The sequence below is a fragment of the Delphinus delphis genome, chromosome 1, assembly GCF_949987515.2.
Source record: "Delphinus delphis chromosome 1, mDelDel1.2, whole genome shotgun sequence".
Lineage (NCBI taxonomy): Eukaryota > Metazoa > Chordata > Mammalia > Artiodactyla > Delphinidae > Delphinus > Delphinus delphis.
The window spans coordinates 153,857,660-153,884,241 of NC_082683.1; the positions used below are offsets into that span (position 1 = coordinate 153,857,660).

Below are 26,582 nucleotides of genomic sequence, written 5' to 3' on the forward strand. Positions count from 1 at the left end.
CACTCAGCTGTGGGTGAGTATTTTGATAACAAAATGTTCACTACCCATAAATCGGCTGATTCTATAGTCGGAATGCTGGTCTGTTAGGAGGTTTTAACCTTTTAAGTGCCTTTTACTATTAGAAAATTTTAAGTTTTAAAATTTTGTCTATTGGACCTAGATCTGATCTCCGGATTAAGATACGTCCTACTCAAGTAAAAGAATCCTTATTTTTCAAGGATGATTTGTACATGAAAAAAAAAATCCATATACTTAAAATCATCTGTAAATAGTGACTGAAGAGTAATTGAAAATACGTTTGAAAATAATTTTCATTTGAAATTTATGTCAAAATATGTTATTATATAAACGAATCCAGTATATTTTCTCTTATAGCCAGTAAAATTTAGGTTAAATTTTAATTAAGCACAAGTGCCACAATTAAAAAAAAGAATTACATTTTGTTTTGAGTGATTATTTCAGCAAAACTGGTTTATGGGACAGTAAACTGTCCTTCACTGCATGTTCAATGTTAGCAGCTCAAACAGGCTAATTCTGGTAAAAATTCAACTATTTTCCAAGGCCTTCTCTTAATTATTTGATACTCAATTGTTTTTTCTTTTACTTCTATTGTATCTTTTTAAATTGTTAACTACACATCCTCATTTATCAATGGCTTTGTATGTTTAACCAAGCAGATCTCTGGTATTATTTACAATGGCTTCATGATATTATATCTTTAAAATTCAGAATTTCACTTTAAAGTTGAATTTTATTTCTATTATACGGTATTATGTTTATGTTATGAATCCATCAGTGAGCAATTTGCTGAAACAGGATGAGCAATTTGCTGACTTAGAAGGGCTGGAATCTATAGACACCTTAGGATGTAGATAACGAATAGTTGGATGACAAGAAACCCTGTTATATGAAAACAGGAATAATGAGTGTTCCAAATCTTATCTTTTCGGTTCTTACTTTTCTCCAAAGGTTAGCTCTAGAGTCCTTAATTCTCCATTCAGTATTAAATTATTGACTATTTTGCCACAACTACTGAGCCTGCGCTCTAGAGCCTGCAAGTCACAACTACTGAAGCCTGTGTGCCACAACTACTGAACTCCATGCACCTAGAGCCTGTGCTCTGCAACGAGAAGCCACCACAATGAGAAGCCTGCACACCGCATAGAAGAGTAGCCCCCGCTCACCGCAACTACAGAAAGCCCGCGTGTAGCAATGAAGACCCAACACAGCCAAAAATAAAATAAATACATTTATTTTTTTAAAAAGTGGATGTATTTAAAAAAACCCAAAAAGGTCCTACTGTATAGCACAGGGAACTATATTCAATATCCTGTGATAAACCATAATGGAAAAGAATATGAAAAAGAATGTATATAAATGTATAACTGAGTCACTTTTCTGTGCAGCAGTAATTAACACAACACTGTAATTCTACTATACGTCAATAAAAAATAAAATTTTAAAAAACTGCCATAAAAATCACCACAGAAGGGGGACTTCCCTAGTGGTCCGGTGGTTAAGACTTTGCCTTCCAATGGAGGGGGTGAGGGTTTGATCCCTGGTTGGGGAGCTAAGATCCCACATGCCTTGTGGCCAAAAAACCAAAACATAAAACAGAAGCAATACTGTAACAAATTCCATAAAGACTTTAAAAATAGTCGACATCAAAAAAAATCTTTAAAAAAATCACATAAATCAGAAACAAATGAAACATAATAAAGTCCATACATAAAAAAAAAGAGCATGGGTTCTGGTCACATCCCAGCTTCCCACTTACTTACAGCTGTGTAATTCTGGGCAACTCACAAAATGTCTCCTCAGACTCCTCATCTATAAGTGGGGATGGTAATAGTTCCCTACCTCATAGTGTTGCTGTAATCCATAAACACGGTTAAGCGCCTTGGTAAATTGTTTGATGCTCTCTGGTTATTGTGAATTAAAATATGTCAATGGCTTCTGGCCATACGATTTATAATAGTTTGACAGTTAACCAAATGGTAAAACTATTCCATTTATTATTCCCATCTCTTTTTACCCCTTACCCTGTTTTGTTGTTTATGTTTTCTCCCACCACAGAGTGTTAGTTCCAGGAGAGTAAAAGCTTTATTTTGTTCACTGCTGAAAGCAATAGCACCCAGAAAAGGACTGTACATATGAAGCCCTCAGTAAACACTAGCTGAATGAATGGTGCAAACTGTCACAAGGAAAAATACACCAAAACTTCCATTATAATAAAAAAGTATAGACAAATCTTTCTCTAATGGCTTCCAGTCAAGTATTTTAAAACACCATATGCTATAATAAAAACATAAGTAATTTATTAAAATTTGAAGGCAAAAACATAATTTTAAAAGATTTTAAAAGATTTAGACCTATGTTAGGCGTGATGGAATATGGATGCTTTCTGGAAATTCACAATCAGATCCAAGAGTATCACTTTCAGAATGTTCTAGTAGACTGAGTTTACTTTTAGTTGTCTTTGAAGAAACAGTCACTATTGTACTCTCTTTCTTAACAGAAATGTGTTTTTTCGAAGACTCACTTCTAATTGGTTCATTAAGCAAAGAATTATTTTGCCCAATTCCTTTGCTTTTCTGCTTTACAGGTGAGTCAGAGCAAGAATGCAGGTCCTTCCCAGGTTGTTTCTTAGCAGAGTAGTTTTTGGTATATTATGCTCTGGTCATTTTCTCTGAAGAAGACCTGCTATTTCTAAGTAATTCCTCTTCTTTTCTTTGACTTCCAGTTCCAGAAATGACATCTGCTGAAGGAGAATATGTTCTAGCAATGAAATCTTCAAAAGACTCCTGCCGCTGCTCTGTGACTGCGACCCCCAGGTTGTCTTTGGAAGTTTCTAAGGCCTCCTGAGTAGAGACTGGGACATGGAAGGAGTCGACAGGCAAAGGAATCCCAGCATCACCTGTAATTTTCTGAAACTGGAGGGAAAAACAAAAGACAAGACAAAAATTCGGTGATGAACAAAGCCAACCATTAAAAAGTAGAGTTCAAAACTTCAATGTTACTCTGTGATCTTATTATTAACACAGTCAATTGATTATTCAGAAGATTTCAGAGCCAGTTTTTCTCTAATTATATCCTGCCAAGTGATTCTCAGCTTAACCTAGCTATATCCAAGGCTATGTCCGCTACATTTTCAGACTTTGGTGACTGGGGTAGTTATTATCCATTTCCTTTCCCTCACTAAAAATAAAACCCTACTCTGTAAGAAAATTAATTTCTTTGCTATCCTCCAGGCACATGTAAACAGTATATAATATAGTTTGTGACCAGACTGTCAGTTCCCAAGACCAGTCTGAGATTGGCTGAGCTGGGCGAAGGGGGCTCCAAGTGAGGCTGGAGGAAAAGCTGACAGGTTTCCCCTCCCATTCCCATGACCAGGTGAGTCACTGTAATATCTTACGTATCAGCTATGTCAAGATTACTTACTTTAAAAATTGTATCAGTACGTGTACCTCCATTAGTGTTCCTTCATTGTTAAGCTGACTGCATACAAATAGAAACCTAGATAAAATATGAATAGAACAGACATTTATACAATTTAAAATTTGGGATATTTTCTGTAATGTTTTCTTTCTTCATTAAGGAGAGTTTGCTTTAACTCATACATTTTCTAAAGAACTTCCAGTTTTCTTATGTACAACAATACAGTATCATGAAACGGGTCCACATTTACTAATCTCAGATTTGGAGAGGACTCCAGAGTCTTCTAGCTCCCGAGCATGTGAACTATTAGAGACTGACCATTATTATTTTCTCTCTGACTTGGTCATTTCCTTTTTGCTAATCACTCTTAGAATCCTTAAGTGCTGTCCTCTCCACTTACTTGGAGATTTTGCGTTGGTCCTGGGGCACTCTGCTTTGATTCTGATTTTTCTTCTTCAAGTGCCTTCTTTTCTTCTTTAGGTGGGCTACTAACAGTAGAATTCATCTGGGGACGACCTAGTAAATGAAAATCTGACTGATCTATACCAGCCATTGTGGCCAGCTGCCCAAGCCTGGACCAGAGGAGGAAAGGAGAAAAGACAAAGGTTATTATAATTACAGAAGAGCAGTTTAGATTTCCCCAGACCTACAATCATGAAATACTTCTAAAATCTTAAAAGCCAACATCCTACTCCAGACTACAAGCCTCTGTCTCCCCCAAATTCTCAGCCCTTTCCAGATTCATCCTCTAGGAGACATCCCACTGTCTCACTAGCAGCTTCAACATGTACCATGCACCCCGTCCACTGCCAGTCACACCTCCATTCCCACACTTCTTTACCACCTTTCCTCCAGTTTCCAAGAATGTGTTTGTTCCTTCCTTTCCCAACACCAACTCATTCACTGACAAAACACCACTCCATCAACTATCAATCTCCACTCCCCTCTTTCAGCAAAATTGCTCACGGTTGAGAACCACTGACCTATATCTTCCCTGCAGATTAATAATAATTTTTATGTCTAAGACAAAAATAACTTTAATTCAAACTTATCAAACAAGCAAAGTAAATGAAAGATAGGAAAATTCTTATCCATTCCCGAATATTTTCAATGAAAACTGCCTTCAATTTAGTCTGTACAAAAAACTGTACCTACTAATTACTCTGTCTACAGGTTACTCTTTTATAATAGGCTCCCCACTCTACCAAAGCAGGCTCCCCTATTTGCATTTCTTAAAAAATTTAATTCCTCCTTTTAAAACGTCAACTATATTACCTATAATTACACTAAATTTGGCTAAATAAGGCCATGTAAGTGATGAAAATTGCTCCAGTTCCTCAGCAAACTACCATTATAGTTGGAAAGAGAAGAACGCCATGAAGAGAAATGAACTAACCCAGCATATTTAAGGAGATCCAAGAAATTCTTCTGAAAAGAATTCTTCTGAAAAGAATTCTCAATGCTGCCCAAAACACCTTCATCATCCAGGATCATGCTTGTCAATGAGTGGACATGAAGGGCTTCAGACAAAGAGAAATTTATATTTCTTAACTGGGCATTTTCATGTTCCAGCTATAAAAGAAGACGGAAAATGTCTGACATGATTTTTTCTCATTGTCATCAAAAGTAGTCTTGCCTAGTTTCAAGGAACAAAACTAAAACACTCAAAATGTAATTAATCTGTAATTAAGCTAACTCTCCACCAGTAAAGACAGAGACCATATCACATAATAACCAAAACCCCCAGGCACCCAACAAAGTTTCCTATATAACGCTTAGGTGGTATATAAATAAACCAAAGTTATCGTTTTATTAACGATCTTTCACAAAAGATCACATTTCTAACTGGTTCAATTCATAATGGAGCCTCATTCCACATTAGAAAATTACCTGCTTTAAGTTTCCCTTAAATTAGAAAGTAAATTATAGAATCTGATCTGAACAAAACATATTACAACTCTGCTGGATGTTAAGAATTAACTTTAGCGAGCAAAATATCTAATGCTTACGTTTAAAAGTCCTAAATCATACCAAACCCAATTTATTAAATGTACGATCACCAATGTTTTCTTTGGCTCCTTCAAAATGTTCACTCCCGTGCACTCTTCCCCTTCCGCTCATCACCTATGCACTTAAAGCCCCCTATAAGCTCAACTCCAGTACTTCTCAGAAAGGCTGTTATGTTCATGATGCCCCTTTTGCCTTATATAAGCAGGTGCTCACCATTTATTGAATGAGTGTCCGCCAATCCAGTGGATGCACTTTGAAAAATTCCTCCCTACGCTCAACCTCTGATAAAGTATATTTAGATAGAACTTTTTAGATTATGCCCTGCTTTCATGCACATTACCTGATGTAATTCTTATAGTATATAATTTTATCTTTCATTACATTCTTAGAAGTTTTCCAATATCTTAAATTTATTTAAATGATTCACTTTCCTAATTCATTGCCAGGAGAGTCTCATTATGTCTTTTATGCTACTGTATATATAGTATATGCACAAAAAGTGCTTTCTTGAATCAAAGAATCATGAACATAAGCTAATGTCATAAGAAAGCGCGCGCGCACTTAAGCTAATGTCATAAGAAACATAAGCTAATGTCATAAGAAAGCGCGCGCGCACACACACACACACACACACACACACAAAACGAGATTTTCACATTTTTAAAAACATGCTTTCTGGAATATAGATCATATGATCACTAAATACCAGTAAATGCAAAAGTCCATATGATACAACCAATTTGCAACATATTACAGTTTTAAAGTTTACAAACTATGTGTATATGGATTAAAATCAAATCGAAATAAAACCAAAACACTCCCAAAAGTATAAGAAATTGTTTACTTTATTGACTCATTTATCAGCCTTAAGTCTTATTAGTCTTTCCTCCTTTAACTGCTTTAGGCACTCCTCCAGTTTTTCCTAAACAAACAGAGTAAATGTTATAACTAATTCGTAGTATAATATCCAAAAGCCTTTCCAGCTATAGGACTCATCAGGATTTAGGGGCAGAACCAGAAGTGAACTCAGATTTTAGTCTGCTACTGGTAATATCATACCATGCTAGTGAAATGAATTATCAAAATCTATCAAATTAACATAGTAAAGATTTATTTAAATTCCACTTTTTCCAACATAAATTTGTGGCAGCCCATCATAAAAGGCATATATGTGTATAACATAGCAAGTCAGAAATAAATAGTTAAGGACAAGAAAGAAAACTTCTATTTTTATTTGTGGGTCTCTTTATAGTAGGAAGTCCTATTAATGAACATGCTTAACACACCTGAATTGCATTAACTGCAGATTCAAAAGAATTTTTTTAAAAAGTAATCACTTTTTTTTTTTTTTATTGCGGTACACGGGCCTCTCACTGTTGTGGCCTCTCCCGTTGCGGAGCACAGGCTCCGGACGCGCAAGCTCAGCGGCCATGGCTGACGGGCCCAGCCACTCCACGGCAAGTGGGATCTTCCCCAGATCGGGCATGAACCCGTGTCCCCTGCATCGGCAGGCAGGCGGACTGTCAACCACTGCACCACCAGGGAAGCTCCAAAAGTAATCACTTTTAAAGCAATTTACAGTCAAGCACTGTTCCTGGAGTTCCCTGGGCATTAAATCTAATTATCAAAACCCTAAGAGGGGGCTTCCCTGATGGAGCAGTGGTTAAGAATCCGCCTGCCAGTGCAGAGGACACGGGTTTGAGCCCTGGTCCGGAGAGATCCCACGTGCCTCGGAGCAACTAAGCCCATGTGCCACGACTACTGAACCTACGCTCTAGAGCCCCCGAGTCACAACTACTGAGCCCGCGTGCCACAACTACTGAAGCCTGCGCGCCTAGAGCCCGTGCTCCGCAACAAGAGAAACCACCGCGATGAGAAGCCCGCACACCACTACGAAGAGTAGCCCCCACTCGACGCAAGTAGAGAAAGCCCGACAGCAGTATCAAACACCCAGCGCAGCCAAAAATAGATAAATAAAATTAATTTATTTAAAAAAAAAACAAACCGTACGAGGAAAGAACAATCACTAACTCCATGTTATTTTACAGATGAGGGAAACAGAGGCAGAGAAGTAGAGTAAGTAGAGCAGCACAGCCAAGGTCACACCACTAAGTAGCAGAGCCACACTGTGGACTCAGGACGCTGGGTGCCATTCCTGCTCACGGAGGTGGTAGTCTTCCCATTCACCAAGGTCACTGAAATAAAATGAACACTGATAAACTCCCTTAGGAGTTTCAGGAAATAAGACACTTCGGTCCGTGAAGTGGGGACACTGCTTGCAATAGGCAGAATTCTAACAGAGCCCCTAAGACTCCTACTTACTGAAGTACACAAACCTTCCACTTATCCAATCAACCTCTAAATCTAGGTGCTGCAGTGAAGGGATTTTGCAGACGGAATTAAGGTTCAAAATCAGTTGATTTTTTTAAGATAGGGAGATTATTCTAGGTGGATATGGCCTACTCAGGCACCCCATGAAAAGGACCTGAACTCTTCCTGAATTGAAGTACAAAAGGGACAAGAGGGAGACTCTCCATTGCTGGCTCTGAAGAAGTCTAATGCTGCAGCAGGGAAGGCAAGCGAGAGGCCTCTAGGAGCTGAGGCTGTCCCCCGACTGACAGCCAGCAAGGAAATGGGGACCTCTGTCCTGCAACTGCAGAATCTGAATTATGCCAACAAGCCGAAGAAGCCTGGAGGCATTCTTTCCCAGAGACTCTGGATGCTAACACAGCCTGACTGACATCTTGATTTCAGCTCTGTGACCCACACAAACTATGGTGAACATCCAACGTTTGGGGCTCAATGTCTTACACTTAAATTTCACGTGCTTTAACACTCTCAGGAGGGAACCCACATGTTCCCGTGTGTATCTGAGCAGGAAACCCAGTCACGCTGTGCCTGGACTTCTGACCTGCAGAACTGTGAGCTAGTCAAATAGGTATTGTTTTCAGTCAGTAAGAGTGTAGTAAAAGAATCAATATCCTACTCAACCTCCAGGTTCGTGAACAAAATAAATGACTAGTCATTGTTTTAGGCCACTGTTTCGGGGTGGTTTCTTATGCAGCGATAAACAACCAGAATTCCTATACTTATGAAAACAGTACGGTATATTTATACCTTTTAACTGCTTTGAACAATCACTTAAAGAATGAGGAACTCTATTATATGCCATCATTGGGAGAGGAACTGGTATCACTTTCTGGAGAGTAGCTCTTGGTACCTAACAACAATCCTACATCAGGAGTTTACCCTAAGGAAATCAGAGATGTGGGCAAAGATTTATCTACCAACATGATATCATAAGATTGTTTATAACCAAACCCTAGAAGAAAGCTAAGAGCCTCCAAATTGGGACTGGCTTAAAGAAAAACAGCTCACCGTCTGAAGGAATGTGCTATGAAGCCACTAAGAAAAGAATGACAAGAGGTCTCAACCAGAGTTAATGAATGGGCTTCAGGAGTTCTACATTCGTAATATATCTGTGCGTTTTTCCTGGGAGATGATGCATAAGCTTAATCAAATTCTCTGATGTAGAAGAGTATTTAGTGACATGGCAAAATATTTTTGATACTTTTTTAAGACAAAAGAGCAGATTAGGTGTGTGTACATGCAGAGGTGGCTTCTATTTCCTTCAAGAAGCTGTTCATTGTTTACAAACATTTGCTCAATGAACATATATTTTTATATTCAGAACATGTTTAAAAAATTGAGAGTCTAAGAACTTCAAATTCTTTAATGTTTCATTACTAAAGCCAGTAAAGTTTTCAATGGGGAAAAAGGAAAAAAAATTGCAAAATTCCTCTACTTTTAATATGATGGTTTAATCAATCTTCTAAAACTGATTTCAAAGAAATCCTAAACAAATAAGCAAACAAACAAAAAACCCTCACCACAGTCAGAGAAAAGTAGACTAAAATTCCTGACTGGTTCTAAATAGCACATCAAAGTGCAATTACATGCAACAGTTTCTCCCTCTAATGGAGGGAATTAGAACACAGTGTTAAATTTTTGTGAAAAAGTGTACCGTCCTCCTACAAAGTATTCATAATTCATGTCCCTTACATGGAAATTTGGAATGAAAAAGTTAGAAAGTAAAATTGCTTGATATTCTATTACTTAAGTAAGACTAATGATAAGGCTTTGGAATAATTTTCCTTCCTGTCATCTGCTCTCCTTCCTCCCTTCTGTACAACGGCTAGGGTGATTTTTCTGGGACAAAGCTCCCATCATATTGGATATCAAATTTTATGTTCAACTTTTCTCCATTTAACATTGAAATCAATCATTTCTCATATAATCAGGAGATTCATAACCTTGATTTTTTTTGTGTGGGCTACAAAATATTCCACTGAGTGGGTTTACTGGTTAACCATTTTACACATTTAAATTCTTTCCAACTTTTCAATATTATCAGACAATAACCGTTTTTATGCATGAAAGCTTTTTTCCGTATTGAGAATACGTTCTTACAATAAATCCATAAAAATGAGTTTGAGATCAAAGCAAATGAACATTTTTAAGGCTCTGAGGTAGCTATCTCCAAACTTCTTTCCAAAAGATTTGAGATTTTATACTGCCATCAGCGATGTATCACTTGGTATATAACCTCTACTACAACTGTTGGCTTACTTCCTCACGTAGAGTGCAAGTTATTTGAAGATAGGGGGTGTATTTTATTAAGTGTTTATCCCCAGCACCTGTGCCTAGCACAACGTAGACGGTCAATAAATAATTGCTTAATAAGGAAAATCCCTGCCAATACAAGATGTACGTGTGTGAAAGACAGACTGTGTGTTTTTCTCTAACTGGATAGATGAAAACTTGTCATCTTCTTTAATGTGCAATTTTTTTTCTTATAATTAGCAATTAAATTTCTCTTTTAGATTATATTGTAAAAATTCAGATTCTCTGAGGCAAATGGGCCTGGCACTACCCATTAGCTATATAACCTTGGACAAGTTCTATAACTCTAGGTCTCAACTTCCTTATCTATAAAATGGAGATAAGCTCCCATATCACAGAGCTCTTGTGAGGATTACATGAGTTAAAACACATATAAAATTAGAAGAGTGCTTGGTACACAGCATATGTTCAATTAATGCTGAATGAATAACATGTGAACGCAAACAGTAGTGAAGGGCTTAAAATGAAATAGTCTCATCCCACTCCCACATCCAGCACTCAAGAAGCGACCAATTCTTTACTCAGGTTTTTAATTATAAAATAAGATATGCGTACTGAGAAGTGCACAGAACAAAACTGTCAATGTGACAAATAAAAAGAGAATACTTACATAAACACTACTCGAATCTGAAAGTATTGATACTTGTCAGCATCTCAAACCCCCCCCCATATCCTTTTCCCATCACAATCTCCTTCTCTCTTCCCAGTTAAACACCATCCTCATTTCTTGACAATCCTTTCCTTTAACCTGCATGCATCCCTAACAAAAGAGTTTAGTTTCGTCAACATCTAACTTTATGTAGATGATCATAGTATATGAAATCTTTTCTATCTTATTTCTTTCACTCAACATTGGTTTAAAAAATTCATCCACATTGCAGCCTGTAGCTCTAGTTCATTCAATTTTATTGCTTGATAGTTTTCCCACTGTACGAATACACATAATTTATTAAATTTTTGACTCTTAATGGACATTTGGTTTGTTTTCAGTTTGTGCTAATGCAAATCATGGACAGGAATCCTGCTGTACCGGTTACTCTGGTGCATTTACACAGGGCGGGGGTGAGGGCTGCTGGCTCACAGGCTATTTATATACCTTCAGTTAATGGAGAGTGCTAAATGCTTTCCAAAGTAGTTGTGTTGATTTATACTCCAGTGTAAGCAGGGTAGAGGATTCCCATAGTACTCCAGGTCTACAATACCTGATAGTACCACACTTTATTTATGTATTTGTCAAACTGATTGGCATGTAGTTTCATTGGTTTTGACTCACTTTTCTCTTATTACTTAATGAAGTCGTACACTTTTCTGTGTTTACTGGCTGTTTGGATTTCCTTTTTTATGAGGTTTACATCAACTATTGTTATTTTATTATTATTTATTTTTTTTTGGCTGAGTTGGGTCTTCGTTGCTGCGTGCTGGCTTTCCCTAGTTGCGGTGAGCGGGGGCTACTCTTCATTGCAGTGGCTTCTCTTGTCGTGAAGCACAGGATCTAGGCGGGCGGGCTTCAGTAGTTGTGGCACGTGGGCTCAGTAGTTCTGGCTTACAGGCTCTAGAGCGCAGGCTCCGTAGTTGTGGCACACAGGCTTCGTTGCTCTGCGGCCTGTGGGATCTTCCCGGACCAGGGCTCAAACCCGTGTCCCCTGCCTTGGAAGGCAGATTATTAACCACTGCGACACCAGGGAGGTCCAACTGTTGTTATTTTGAATTCTTCTCCATTTCCAAGTAATACTCTTACATGACCATTTTCTGACTAAATTGGTGGCATTATCTGTTCACTTTCTATTTTACTAAGTAAGGGTTTAGTTCCTCTACACTCTTCCTATGTCCACACTGCTCAGTAAAGTTATGTCATCATTAGTTATTCCACTGTTCATGATCTCTTTGACTTGTAGTGATATACTTAAAAACCTACATTGTTGATCAACTATAAACTCTCTCAACGTCACGCTTTGTAAAATGAGGACATTCATACCATCTTCCCTTTTTTCTACCTCCTGTCTACCTTCCAAACCTAGCTTTTACGTTGTCAAAGTTGAAATTTATATTCTGTTCTATGTGCAGTTAAGTCTTCTGTTATTTGAGAGCCAGTAGGCAGTAAGGTTTAAGACAACAGGCAGAGAACCTAAACTCAAAGCCTCGATCCAACCCTAATTTAGGTACAGCCTGGGCAAGTTCCTACCCTGTCTTAGCTTCCTTTTCACAAAAGTGGGAATGATATTAGCATCAACATCATAAGGCTATACAGCGGATTAAATGAGTTAATATATGCAAAAACACTTAGAGCCTAATATATACTAAGTACATACTAGTACATTTCAGTACATACCAAGTTAATGCAAATACATACTAAGTATAATTTAGGTTAGTTATTTGTTATTACATGCAAGTTGACAATAAAAGCTGCAAGCCAAGACAGTATTGCCATTATTACAATGAAATTAATATTGCCCACTGCAGATGTACTGTCTCTGTGTACAGACTACACCTCGTTCCATACTGTGTCAGTGTCACTGCCCTTGTGCAGGGTGACCACATACCCCAAGCCTCCTTGGGCTGTTCCAGTTTATACCTGTTGTCCTGATGTTACAATATGTTACAATATTAGAGCGCCTCCTTACACTATTGAAGTGTAAGGAGTTTGGACAAGTTCTGGTTTGGACAACAAATTAGATAGGTGGTCATTACCCCTGTGTGTCACTGAAAAGGGGGACATCTATAGTGTCAAGTTTAAGTGGATTCTTCTCTTCCTCACCAATAGTACGTTAAAAATCAACCATAGCTTATTTTGCTTCATGTTTACGTCAGTATAGCCTTTTGTCCTCTGGAGTTCAAGTTCCTTCTCCTCTTCCTCTCCCTCCTCCCTTCCAACAGTGCCTAATACCTAGTAAGTACAATATGCCTCAAGGTGTTTCTAAGCTCTCAATCACACAATCAATAGAAGCCTATCCAATCTAGACTAGTTGCTCTCTGCGCTGAATCGCCTATTACCTTCCTTCTTGGTTTATTGCCTCATTTTGCTGGATTATTTCTATAAATAGCTTAAGATGTAGCACAGGAGGTCAATTTTTCAAATTTCTTTGTGTACAAAATATCTTCTTCAGTCTCCACTTATGACTGATAGTTTGGCTGGATACAAACCCCTAGGGTGAAAATTATGTGTCTGAGAAACTTTGGAGGTATCTTTCTAATGCTTTCCAGGATCCATGGTGCTGAGGACAAGTATGATAAAGTCAGATTTTTACTTTTTTTTTTTTAGGTGACCAGTATTTTTCTCTCTGGAATGGATGTATCCTGTCAGTATTTTATTCTATGTTAATTTATTTTTTCAGTATTTTAAAGTTTCACAATGAAGGGTGCCTAGGTGTGAGTCTATTCTTGTTCATCTCGCTCAAAACATGAGTAACTATTTTCAATCTGAGGTCTGATGTCTACTTTCAGCTGTGGGGAATTTTGTTGCCCTTTGACAGCTTTCCTCCATTTTTTTTCTGGGTCTGGAGTTTCTAATAGTAACATGTTGCATCTCCCAGATGCAGCCTCTCTAACTTATTGCTATTACATTTTCCATTGTGTCTTTCTTTTTTATATAATGAGAAATTTTTTAGATTCCTACTGAATTTATTTCAGCAACCATATTTTCATTTCCAAGAGACCTCTCTTGCTTTCTGACCATTCTCTTTTTAATTAACACCCTAATCTTATTTTATAGTTGCTAGCTCTTTTTAAACCTCTCTCAGGATACTAATTAGGGTTTTTTCTTAAATTATTTTGTTCCCTAAATTGTCCCTGGTCCTACTAGGATATGTTTTCACTCTTTTTCCCCCTCTCATGTTGGAAGCTTTACTCAACTATCAGGCAAATGACAGTTATTTTCTATTTAAGAATGAGTGCAGAAAGCTCCCTGAAGTCAACGATTGATTGGTTTCTTGTGCAGGAAAAAGCGGGGAGTAACTGTAATAGGATCCCCCCCAAACACAATTTTCTAGGGTGTAAAAACTCACACTAGCTGCCCTAGTTCTCGCCAGTTTCACTGTTTTCAAAATGAAAGCATCTCATTTCAGGAGCGTGAGGGCGGGGCTGGGAGTCTGCTCCTCCAAACACAACCCTTCAATGAGCTCCCCTATTTCAGTCACACTTTTAACTAACTCCACCCTCTCTCCTACATGCGCATCTGAGCATGGGGCTACTTCTGCAGGTGGGGTCAGAATCCTCCTCAGTTGCAGGTGGTCCCTGTGCATATTCTAGATGATGCTTTTCCTCTGTTCTACTGCTTCGGTTTCACACTCTTCCACTTGTCTTCTGTCTTTCAAAACTATGTTGAAATCTCTTGATTGTTGTGGGCTTATATAATTAAACACTTTGATACCATCCTTGTAGTGTCTTGTCAAAACGGAGAAGAGCTGAAAGGGTTCTCAGTGCATTCTGAATCTGCTATTCTGTGGTCCCAGTGTGTAAACTTCTTGGTCTTCCCCAGTATCTATCATTGCTATTAGAAATACAATCTCCTGGTCGACTCGTGAAGGAAATGAATACAACACATCTAAAATGACAAGGAATGCGGGTTAGATGCTCTAGGGTCTTGTCGTACTCTGCCATTTACTAATAAACCACTTACGTGCTACAAATTGTAGGTGCTCATTTATAAAATGAAAGGGGGTAACTCTACATGAACTATAAATTTCTCCTACTCTAACATTTCATAATTTTCTAAGTTTTTTTCTTAAAATTTCTCTATATTATCATTAATTTTAATTAAAAAAATAAAATCTAACTTTCTCTTTTGAAAATCAAAGAGTTAATTCCCATAGTCCTACAATAATGGGATAATTAGTTCTGAAACCGGACAAGTTCCATACGAAAAGAAAATCATATTAAATAATTTAAAAAAATTAAACATGGGACTTTGTAGCACAAAGACAAGGTCCCCCCCAAATGGTGTTCCTTTATTTACTAGAAATGTTCAGCTCTTCATTAAAGTTGAAATAAAATAAATGTATTATTTTTTAGGTGCAAAAATTTCTTATGAAAATCCATTTTTCTTTTCTGTCCATACAAACAATAGTATGGAATGACATTAGAGGTCAGGTTTGTTTGGTAATGGAATGTAGCTTCTTGATATTTTTTTAGTTTAGGAAAGGAGAATATCAACATCAAAACTTTTTTCAACTTTACTTTTATTTAAAATGAGGCCATATTTTCCTCTTGTAAAAAGAGAGTTCAACTAGAACTGTCAATTTTCTCATCTGTAAAACAAGAGCACTGAATCAGCTGACTATATTCATTCAGAACTCAATTTCTTTATCGTATGATTACTAAGGTTCTCCCTAAATCTAATATACTAAGGTTCTAAGGAAAGAAAAATATATTGCTAACGACATGTTTTGATTTTTATTTCTTAGAGTTCAAATGTCCACCATTCACCTTGGTCTAAGCTTAACCATTCAAGGGGATACAATGCAGATGGGAGGAGAAAACAGAACCCTCACACAAGCTGTGCCGTGTTGCAATTAGCCTTCCGTTTGAAAAATAATCTTCTCTATAGCTTTAAAGTGATACCTTTGTACCGGCAATGCTTCTTGTTTCAAACAAATTTTCTCTGGCTCTTCCTAAACACTTTCTGAGGAATCATCGACCTCTTCAGTTTCTGAGGAGGAAGGACTCTCTACTGTCACAGTCACAGGAAATTCTGATGAACCTGAGTGTCACAAGAAGAAGATAGGAAACCACAGAGTTGTTAAACTACAGTGCAAAGAAAGAAGACAAGATTGTGTAAAAGACAACACAAGCCAGATACCAAATATGCAAATATTAGAGGACATTTAACAAAAGTGATCTGAGGTATCATTATTTATAAACGTCTCTCACTGCTCCTTAGTCTAAAACAGGCAATGACTAAGTAAAAGTACAGTAACTTATTTTTGCTATGTTACTGTACAGACCTCTGTTGTACATGGTTAAGATAAGTAATGGGAATTGCCCATATTATTTTATTAAGTTTCTTTCACAGAAGCCAAGGGAAGATCCAAGGTAACCATTTTTTCTCAGATCAACTTTAGACTGCAAATGAAAAATTTATTTTTCACTATCAGACAAAAACAGTCTGGAAGAAAATGTAGTTTTTTGGAGGAAAATACATCAGTAAAGGGACTGATAAACAATCAGAAGAATAATCAGAAAGTCAACATATCTAAGCTGTGTACAATAGATGTTAGAATTTTAAAAAGTAAATCACATACACATACATAACTAAAACTGACCCATCAAAATTTCATCTTCTCATCACCCTTAAGCCAAAACTAGGGTAACAGTAATACAATTCTCCCGTCAAGCTTCACTGCCACTGCAATGTTGTTCAATTGGACATTTCCAAACATTTAAAACCTGACTTGGCCACAACCCCACAAAATTCTACAGATCATAAAGAAGTGTGCTGGGATTATGTAACTATGCAGAAGACAAGTCACTAGGACATCATTTTGACAACAAGCAGCAAACCTGCAGCATAGGAAAACCCTAACAGGAGAACGAGGTGCACACCTCTCTCTCTGGGCATGCAAGGGCAGCACTGACACCCAAGATGCTCTTCTCTCAACCTCAGCAGTGATGTCTTTCACAGAGCAACTATGCAGTCTCCTAGAACCACTGGGAAGGAGAATCTGATACTGACAGTATTAGCTTGCCATGAGGCCAGAAGCGAGGGAATGTGTGTGGCCTTGGTGAGAGAGCAGAGGTTTGGGAGATGTTGCTTTATATTGGCTTTTCGATCAGGAATTTGTACATATAGCCCTCAAACAACGTTTCTTGAAAACATATGAACATTCTTGAGTATGACAGCTCCATGTGAGGGGTCAGAAATGGCAGTCAAGTTCATTTCACTGGGTAACAGCTGATGTGCGGACTGGAGAACAGGCTTCCTTGTTTACAGACAACCACAAGGCTGCCAGTTGTGTGCCAAATCCACACAACTACACAGTTGCATTGGGAGAGCGACCAAACATGTTTTACATGGATTTATTTCAGAGAGGGAAATGCTTCTTGTAAGGCTCTGTCAGTTTAAAAAGCAATAAGAATGACCATCCACCTCTCCCAATTCAAGCCCTACATATCATAAATATGATAGCTACACACCAGCAACTGATTACATACATCACGAGCTTTGATGAATGGCAAGCCCCTAAAAAGATATCAACAAAACGAAGTTAGATCTTGATGTAAATACATCACCAGTTAAACCCAGTTAATACAACTATTTAGTATTATGTACAGTAACCACACAGAATTGTGTATAAAAATAAATAAGCTCAAAAGAAGGACCTGGAAGGCTCTGCTACAGAGAAAACTGAGCAGAATTCAGCCGACTGGCTTGGTAATAACTCTCTGAACTGCTGAGAGGCCCCTTCAGTTCCTATGTTCAGGATGCTTGAGATTTCAGTCTCACTTCTGTAAATGGTGATATTAATCGTTCTCTAATTTACCACTCTGTGTGACAAGGATGGACCTGAGATAGTGTCTCAGGAAGAAGATAGAAAACCACAGAGTTGTTAAACTCAAGTGCAAAGACTGGGGATTCAACACTATACTTTATGCAACAGCAATTCACATTACCATTTGGTCAGATTCTTTCAACAAAACAGAAGCTGCACTCACATGTATTAAAAGACAAAAATTAACTGCCATCTGTATTAATATGTTAATCTGCTTCAATCACATGTTTTCATGAAAGTTTAAACATAAAATCACCTTTAAGATCTAGGCCATGTGATCTGCTCCCTGCCATGTCAGATTATACCCCGTGAAGTTTACTGTCTTAAGAGTGATAGAGTTCTTTATACCTTGACAAATAACTAAAAGGAAAATAAAAACACACACACACAATAAGATGAAGAGCCTATACATTTGTCAATCTTGATTTATTTGCTTTTCTTGAGTCAACTGGAAGTTTATAGCCACATTCTTTTTTTTTTTTTTTTTTTTCTTTGGTACACGTGCCTCTCCCGTTGCGGAGCACAGGCTCCGGACGCGCAGGCTCAGCAGCCATGGCTCACAGGCCCAGCTGCTCCGTGGCATGTGGGATCTTCCCAGACCGGGGCACGAACCCACATCCCCTGCATTGGCAGGCGGACTCTCAACCACTGCGCCACAAGGGAAGCCCTATAGCCACATTCTTAAAATCATTAACTGCAATCTTCCCAAACAGGTAATTGATGAACTGATGCATTCTAAAACTTGTCAGTAACAAAGTGTTATTCCAGTTTACAGCAACAGTTTAATTCTATTTAGGTACTAAAACTGAATACACTGCATACTGCAAACTTTCTTCCCAACCACTCAGTAAAGTACTACATACTTTTGAGACAAAGGAAAAAAAAGAAAAACCTAAAGAGCATAAGACTCTTCCGATTTTCATTTCCAATGATACATGCCAATCTTGATGATCAATCAGCGATTTAAATGTCAACTATAAACCCAGTATTTTATTAGCTGCTATGCAGTATACTAGAGCAATAGAAGAGGGAGGACCTCAAACCCTCTGTTCCCCCAAATTGAAAGGCAGGCTTCCTGACCCCTCCAGACCACTACTGGACACAGGGAACACACACTAATGTTTCAGGACCCCAACCAACAGTCACCTGCTTTGTGATTACTTCCATGACACACCCTCACCAACACCACTGAGTTTGCTGCTCCTACGGGACGTTACATATATTTCCTATTTGAACACATACCACAGTGCATTATAATTATGATTGCAGATACATATTCTAACAATTTAAAGATCATGATGACTTTTTTGCTCTTTACATCTTGCTATTTCCCTTCCCATAATATTTCTTGAAGAGAAACCATAAAAATATAGACAAACACAAAAAACAGAAAATATACAAAACATGTGGTTTGTGGCTTAACACAAACTTAAGTAAGATTAATTCTGACAGTATCCAGCATGACAAACTTCCATGGTACATGTGATCCAGGCATGAACAACACCAAGAAAAGGCAGACAGGAAGTAACATGGTGTGTAGGAAATCACGAGACCAGTCTGATGGGAAGAGACTTAAACAAGACTGAAACTCACTTTCTAAACCACCATCTCCAATTGGACAATTCGCAAGACACTGGTGCCCCAAAGTGGCCGATTTATTCAATCCCTTTAATGGGGAGGAACAGTTTAAAATTTTACCCCTTTAGTTTGCCCCAAAAGCAACTATCAAATGTTGGCAGGACACAATGAAGGCTTACCACCTTTGTTAACATAGTTACGTCTCTCTCTCTCACAACTAGCCCACTTAGCTCCAGGTTCCTTAGCACACCTGACGCACTTACACAGCATCTAAGAGCTTTACACAACTGGAAGGTCACATCTTTATTTCTTATTGCAGGAACACAACTTCTGGAAACTATTTCTGTCAAAACCTAAAGCAAAATTATTGTAAAATGAGTGATTTAAACCATACATTTTATCACCGTTAAAAAGCAGCTAAAAAGAAAAAACACATCTGCTCTGTGCTAAGGATTAGAAACGACTCCTGCCCTTAACGCCTCATTAAGGAGGGACATGTATAAACTCAAAATTTCAATCACATGATATAAAGAACCATAACCTTTATGAACAGAGGTTCCTATGGAGGCAAAAAGTTATGTCTAAGTGACGGCTTCATGATAAACCTGAAGTACAATCAAGAAAGATGAGGCTATGCAGAGTTGCAGGAGGAGGTGCATTAACTGCAGAGGGAGCACCTGTGCAAAGACACTCAAGCCTGACTCCTGCTGGTCACTGTAAATACTGCAGGTGGCGATGACTAAAGGCCAGGGGTCCAAGTGTGAGAAGGGACAGAAAATAGAGATGTCGGTCGAATCAAGCCTGGGAGAGAGCATGGCTTGTATCCCACAGGTGATGAGGCCCGGGGCTACCACTGGCTGAGTAAGGGTGCCTCCGCTGATTAGAGAAAGGCACCCTGCTGCTGAAGGACCAATTAGATAAAGGGAGTGATCACAAAAAGCTCCCCTTCCTCAGGGCCAAAGAGCCCCAGGAGGCTCGGTAGAGCACAGTTCAGACTACACGCCTCTGGGCAGAGCACAGACTGGGCGGCTAGTATGCACTAACTCTGTGTGGGCAAGCCATTAGCAGCATTATTTTAGGCGTATCTTTTCATGTTAGAAGATCACTCAACCCCAGTAGGCAGATGAACTTAGAGGAACTGAGTCCAGGGGCCGCGAAACCACCCAGGAGCTTCTGCCATAGTCCGGGCAAAATGCAATGTGGATGAAGAAGCAAATTTAGGAAGAGGCCAAAATCTACAAGCTGGACCCACTGGATGCAAGACATAAAGAAAGTTCAGTGAAGGAACTCTGAAGAGAATGGGCTCTGCAATAAATTTTTCTTACAATCAATGTAAAATATTAGGCAAAATTAAGTACTGTGGTCTTTAAGGTCCCTTCCAGCTCTAATTTCTTTTGATTTCTAACTTATTACTCTGGTTAAGTAAAGTCCCTTCAGAGATATGGAACAGTTCCTACACCTGAATGGGATGCAAAGAAAAATCTGATTTCTCTTCACTAGGGGATGAGTTGAACTGTCCTTGCAGAAGAGATAACACATGGTGTGAACCCCAGATCCTAGAAAAAGGCCAGGCACACGATAAGTATTCAGCTTTTTGAAAACAAATGAACAATCATTTCCTCTCCTAAATCTTCACACCCTTCCTCTGCTGGCTACTTTCTCTCAGCTTATAAACATCCTTAAATATACTCACTTAAGAGAGGCCCGCGCACTGCGATAAAGAGTGGCCCACACTTGCCACAACTAGAGAAAGCCGTCGCATAGAAATGAAGACCCAACACAGCCATAAATAAATAAATAAAATTTAAAAATGTATATATATATATATATATATACTCACTTAAAAAACTCTCAGACCTATGATTCTTTGTATCGTCTTGTGGGTAACCTAAGTATCTCACATGCCTTCAAACACCTGTCCTCCCAAAAAGCCCAGATCTGAACCTTGGGCCCAGACCCGTCTACCAGGCTCCTCTAAAGCACTGAAGATGAAGTAAGATCCTCTCGCCACCCCCAATCCCTTCCTACTGTGCTCTGTATCTCACAAAAAGATGCAGCTGTAAACTGTCACCCACGCTTGCTGCCCTCCCTTTTCTAACTGGTCACCAGGCCCCACCCATTCTCTCTCGGATCTCCAAAATGCAGTCCAACCTTTTATAACTTAAGTGGAACCTTTAGATTACAATTCACGCTGCACCCAATCAACTGCCTTCCACATGGAGGTCCGAGTGAGCCTCTAAACCAGAAGTCCATCTTATTGTTTATTAGGGTTTCCCACAGCCTTCAGGATAAACATCCAATCTTCTGACAGGACAAACAAGGCGCCTTTCTGTTGGGCCCCACTAAGTTCTCAGTATCAACTCTCATTTCTTTCCCAAACCCTGAGTTCCAGTCCTGTACATTAGTTTTGCCATATTTTCTTATATTTCTCAAACTTTAACACACTGCTTTCTCCTGCCACCCCAGGAGCTTCTACATATCCTTAGAAAGGATGGCACTTCCTCCAAGAAGCCTACCGTGAACTTTCCCTTCCAAGTTTCTGTGTTCTGCAAAGGGGAAAGATGGCGGGGAGGGATACATTAGGAGTTTGGCATTAACATATACACACGACTATATATAAAATAATCAACAAGGACCTACTGCATAGCACAGGGACCTCTACTCCATATCCCGTAACAAACTGTATGGGAAAAGAATCTGAAAAGGAATGGATATATGTATAACTGAATCACTTTACTGTACACCTGAAACTAACACAATATTGTAAATCAACTATCCTCCAATATAGAATAAAAATTAAATTAAAAAACAAAAAGATTTTGCACTCTGTAGCACCAGAACTCACTTCTTCCAGAGCACTGACTACTGTGCTTGTGTTTACCTGCTGCCCAGTAGAAGGGGAGATTACCTAGGGCAGAAGCATCGTCTCCAGCAGCCCCTGGTTCTGACAACTCATTCAAGTGCCAGGATACTTTACACACATAAGGTGCTTAATTAATTGTAAGAACCCTCAGAAAGAGTGGTTTTTAATGTCATTTTACAAGTGTGGGGATTGCAGTTCAAAAGTAACCGGCGCAGGCCACAGACAGCATAAGCCCTGGAATTCAAACCCTAAGCTGCCTTCACACCGGTGCTCTTTCCACTATATGATACGACTATTGAAAAAAAGACTTTTTTGGGCTTCCCGGGTGGTGCAGTGGTTGAGAATCTGCCTGCCAATGCAGGGGACACCGGTTCGAGCCCTGGTCTGGGAAGATCCCACATGCCGCGGAGCAACTGGGCCCATTGAGCCTGCGCATCTGGAGCCTGTGCTCCGCAACAGGAGAGGCCGCGACAGTGAGAGGCCCGCGCACCGCGATGAAGAGTGGCCCCTGCTCGCCGCAACCAGAGAAAGCCCTCGCACAGAAACGAAGACCCAACACAGCCAAATAAATAAATTAATTAATTAAACGAATTTATTTTTTAAAAAAATATTTTTTTATCCTGAGCCCTGTTTTAATGGAAAGGAAATGAAGCTGGGATATATCAATTTCCTAATCGCTTTGGTCTGTACCAGGCAAAGTCATTCAACAGACCAGGTTACATCTGTGGAACAATTAACGATGCTCCAAACTGTGCTAAGTGTTCTACATTGCAGAGTCTACAAGCATTAACAGAGTGAGTCCTTGTAACCGCCACAGAGAGTGGGTCCTGTTAAGCCCATGCTACAGATGAGAACACTGAGACCTAGAAGCCTTAAGGCACTCGGCCGGGGTCACCGAGCTGGCAGGAGTCCTAAGCCGCACGCCCTGTCTAGTGCACGCACACCCGGGCACTGGGCACCGATTCTACTGCCCACCCTCCACCTTGCACCATCTAAAACCCCGCTTCGCAGCGCCCACACGAGAGCCCCTGGAAGCGGGAACTACAAACCTGTCTCACCCAGCCGTGGCTGGAAGAAGCTCTGGATACAGATCAGGGGCAGAGGGTGCTCAGGAGCGGCGCCCAGTCCACCCTGCGGAGGCGGTCGGCGTTAAGTCCAGCAGGCCCTCCCGCAGGGAAGGGCGCAAGGCGGGCAGAGGCACTGAGTCCTGCAGCGCGCACAGGTCCTCACAGCGCGGGAAGAAGTCGGCTGCGGTGTCGCCGCGCAGCTTCACCGAGTGATCATGGCCCGAGCGCGGCTTAGGGGACGCAAGCTGTGGACACGATGCCCACACCCGCCTGGGGGTCCACGGCTCGCCATGAGGTTAGCCTCATGGCTCGCCTCCCGGCCCCTCGGGCGCTCACCGCCCTGCAGCGTGCGCAGGATCCGCGTCGCAGCTAGACGACGTAGGGCCACGGGCCCCAGCTAGGCCAGCACCTCCATGCCGCGCTCCCGCGCCACCTCCCACGGCGAATCGCCGGCCCTTGGCGCCAGCCCCATCGTTCTCCGCGCGCGGGGATGCGGTTCAAACCGGCAGGCGACTCCGTGGGGGCGGGGCTCGAGGACGACTGCGCGCTCGCCGTGCGTCCGCACGCAGCCTCGCCTCACATGGGGGCGCGGCCTGAGGAGCAGGGGCGGGAGCTTTGAGACTAGGGCCGCGCCAAAGGTAGGAGGTGTGGAGAATTTGGGGTTTACAAAAAGCGTTTGCTGACTCATCCAGTGAGACATGGTTGTATCAATGCATTTTAAAAGTAGTACAACTCCCGATAAGTGTCTGTGCTCGCCCTGCCCAAGAGAGAGCGTGTACTCCCTGAGGGACTCCCTGAAAGGCTGAGTGAACTTCTGCCTGTGGTCCCTTACCTGGTGCACGGGTGTGTGAATTTCTGCGGTGAGCTCTTAATTTCTGTAGTTTCTGCTGACTTGACACGGTGGTTGGCAAATGGTGACGTATTCCATGCATTCACGACATGATCGTGGTTACTAATAATTACTTTGTTCTCTCTGCATGTCTGTGTCCTAATATTTTCTTTTTATAAGGACACCAGTCATATTGGAATAGAGCCCACCCATCTGACCTCATTTTACGTCAATTACCTATTTAAGGGCCTTATCTCTAAATACAGTCATATTACGAGGTATTGGGGGTTAAGACTTCCACATATTAACTTGAGCAGGACACAATTCAGCTGATAATAGAAGGTAAGAGTAATTTAAGCAAGTAAGTAACTATTTCTAAAGTGAGTTGCTTAAAGATATGAATTTACTCAAGAAGAACAGGAAGAAATTACATAACACTGTATGTTATACAAAGATATTAAATTAATCATCATAACATCCTGTGAGATGGGCATTAAATTAGACTAAGCAAGATTAAGCAACTTATCCAGAATTGCATAGTTGGTACTTTTCAGAATTTAAACCAGGTTTTTTCCCAGTTACATTCTACATTATATCTTCATTTCATTATTTGAAATGAATTTTGAGTCTTCATTTTGCTTAGTTTCTGAAGTTATATGGGGATAGAATGGAGTTGGATATTTTCAGTGACATTCACACATGGGGAAGGAAATTGAGTCCAGAAGCTTCAGCAATGTTTCCATGGAGAACGCTAACAACAGAACCAGAAACACTGTTATCCTTTTGGTTCAGTCATCTTTCGTAACACACTACAAGAATCAATTTTAAGAAGCCCAATGTTTTCCAAACTTTCACCAATGGGTTCTGTGGGGTCCTCTAATAATATCTAAGAGACTTCTTAGTTTCACATTCCAAGCCAGTTAAGACCAGGAGTTCTGATTGTTCTTTGTGAGAAAATCAAGTGACAATCATAGCTCGTAATTTAGGATGGTTTCTTCAGGGCCCAGGCAAAACCTAATACACAGTAATAATCATTGTTAATTGCATCTTTGACAATGATTAATCGGGTATCAAAGAGGTGTATAAATTGGGAGAAATTATGATCAAAGAGAAACATAGGCCACAGATGCTCAATTATTTATGAGTTTAACTTTGGTTAAGCTAATTTTCCTTCTTCTAGACAATTTCCAATTCATCTCTGCAAAGAGACCAGAATAACCACCTTCCAATACAAGATTTATTGTGTTCCTTTAATTAAGAGCCTACAGTGACTTCGATATCACTCCACGAAGTTTTGCTATGAGAGAAAAGGAGCCATTATATTTTGTCTTGAATTAGATATGCCACCATACTTGGCTTACCTCATCTTACTGGAAGCACTTTGAGGGCAGACCCTACAGTCTTGTCTTATTACATCCTCTACAGTAATAAAGCCAAGGGAATCACACATAGTTACAGCTGGAAAAACACTTGTTCTGGGTTGATATTTTTAGACTTTACCACCAAGACTTTATCACCAAGACCTGTATTTAGAGTCTCTAAACAGAAGACCTTCTTGCCTTCCGTTTTCATATTGACTAGGAATGTAAAGGGAAGAACTGAGAAGTAGCCATAGTCTGCTAGCAGCCAGCACAGATAAATCATCTGCGGAGGTATTGTTTCTTTCAAAAGATATAAACATAAGAGGAAGTCCTAGAGTTTGTAACAATTGTGCATAATAAAATTCCATGGAAACCTAGAAATCCAGTTGCAGATCAGTAACATATTGGTTAAATAAGCTATTATGTTCATGCAGTGGACAAGTGTACATACATTAAGAAGAACGAGATACTCTTTTCTATGAGATTCTCTTTTCACTGAACTCATCAGTGCTGCAAAGACAATGTTACATAATTCTTTTTCTTTAACATTATATCAGGCATCTTCATCTTGTCCTGTATTTATTGCCAGTGTTACTAAAGTTTATCATTTACCTCTTTCTCTTTTAGATATATAATTTCGTCTTACTGTAGAAGCATTCATCAATCCCTATTTTACTCTTTCTTTTAAATTAGAAATGAATATTTAATTTTATAAAATATCTTTGGAGGATATTTCAAGTGATTGTATAGTTTTGTTCTCTTTTGACCTTGTTATATGGTAAATTATATTTTGTTATTTTATATTATGCTATTTATTATATATGGTATTATGTTTACTAATTACATTTATTATATTATAATTACATTATAATTAAGGTAGCATTTTGTTTCAGATAGACAAAACAACCAGTGGGATAGGAAACATCTTAAAATTAGATGCAAGAGCATAAGAGATTTGAGATTAAAATAAAATTCACATTTTGGGTCAGTAGCAAAACTTATTCAACAAAAGTGGGAGAATATGGCTATCATTACTAAATTCTAGATACAGCAACTAGTTAAAAGTAAAAAAATAATGAAACTGTAAAAGTATCAGAAACCTGGGAGACTTGAAATAAATTATTCATGAGGAACACCTTTCTAAGATTCAAAGAAAAAAAAGATACATTTAATTATATAAGAATTAAAATTTTCCTCATGGCAGAATGCACTACAAAGGTCAGAAAACAAGCAAAAGAAATTGGGAAATGTATTTAGAAATGGATA

General features: G+C 39.3%; 1 protein-coding gene across 5 annotated transcripts; it reads right to left on the reverse strand.

Annotated features, from left to right (window-relative positions):
- Positions 1 to 1,276: 1,276 nt before the first annotated feature.
- On the reverse strand, positions 1,277 to 23,620 carry LOC132414158 (centrosomal protein of 78 kDa-like). Of its 5 annotated transcripts, none has more exons than XM_059996534.1 (5): positions 23,463 to 23,620; positions 15,691 to 15,829; positions 4,838 to 5,013; positions 3,842 to 4,013; positions 1,277 to 2,933 (listed from the first exon to the last, which is right to left on the reverse strand). In XM_059996534.1, exons 3-5 carry the CDS (start codon positions 4,933 to 4,935, stop codon positions 2,670 to 2,672), a joined length of 534 nt encoding a protein of 177 aa, XP_059852517.1. In that variant the 5' UTR covers positions 4,936 to 5,013; positions 15,691 to 15,829; positions 23,463 to 23,620; the 3' UTR covers positions 1,277 to 2,669. The 5 variants fall into 5 exon arrangements, 4 of the variants coding, with proteins under 4 accessions (XP_059852517.1, XP_059852500.1, XP_059852526.1 ...); XM_059996517.1 differs by having other exon boundaries at positions 23,109 to 23,620; XM_059996543.1 differs by lacking the exon at positions 15,691 to 15,829.
- Between the last annotated feature and the right edge of the window lie 2,962 nt (positions 23,621 to 26,582).

What these genes read in the sequence shown, in the direction of transcription:
- LOC132414158 (XM_059996543.1), bottom strand. Translation starts at nt 4,935, where the DNA reads ATGATCCTGGATGATGAAGGTGTTTTGGGCAGCATTGAGAATTCTTTT. An exon ending in GATCTCCTTAAATATGCTGG is followed by an intron (nt 4,014 to 4,837) that starts GTTAGTTCATTT and finishes CCTCTGGTCCAG; the next exon opens with GCTTGGGCAGCTGGCCACAA. An exon ending in GACCAACGCAAAATCTCCAA is followed by an intron (nt 2,934 to 3,841) that starts GTAAGTGGAGAG and finishes TTTTCCCTCCAG; the next exon opens with TTTCAGAAAATTACAGGTGA.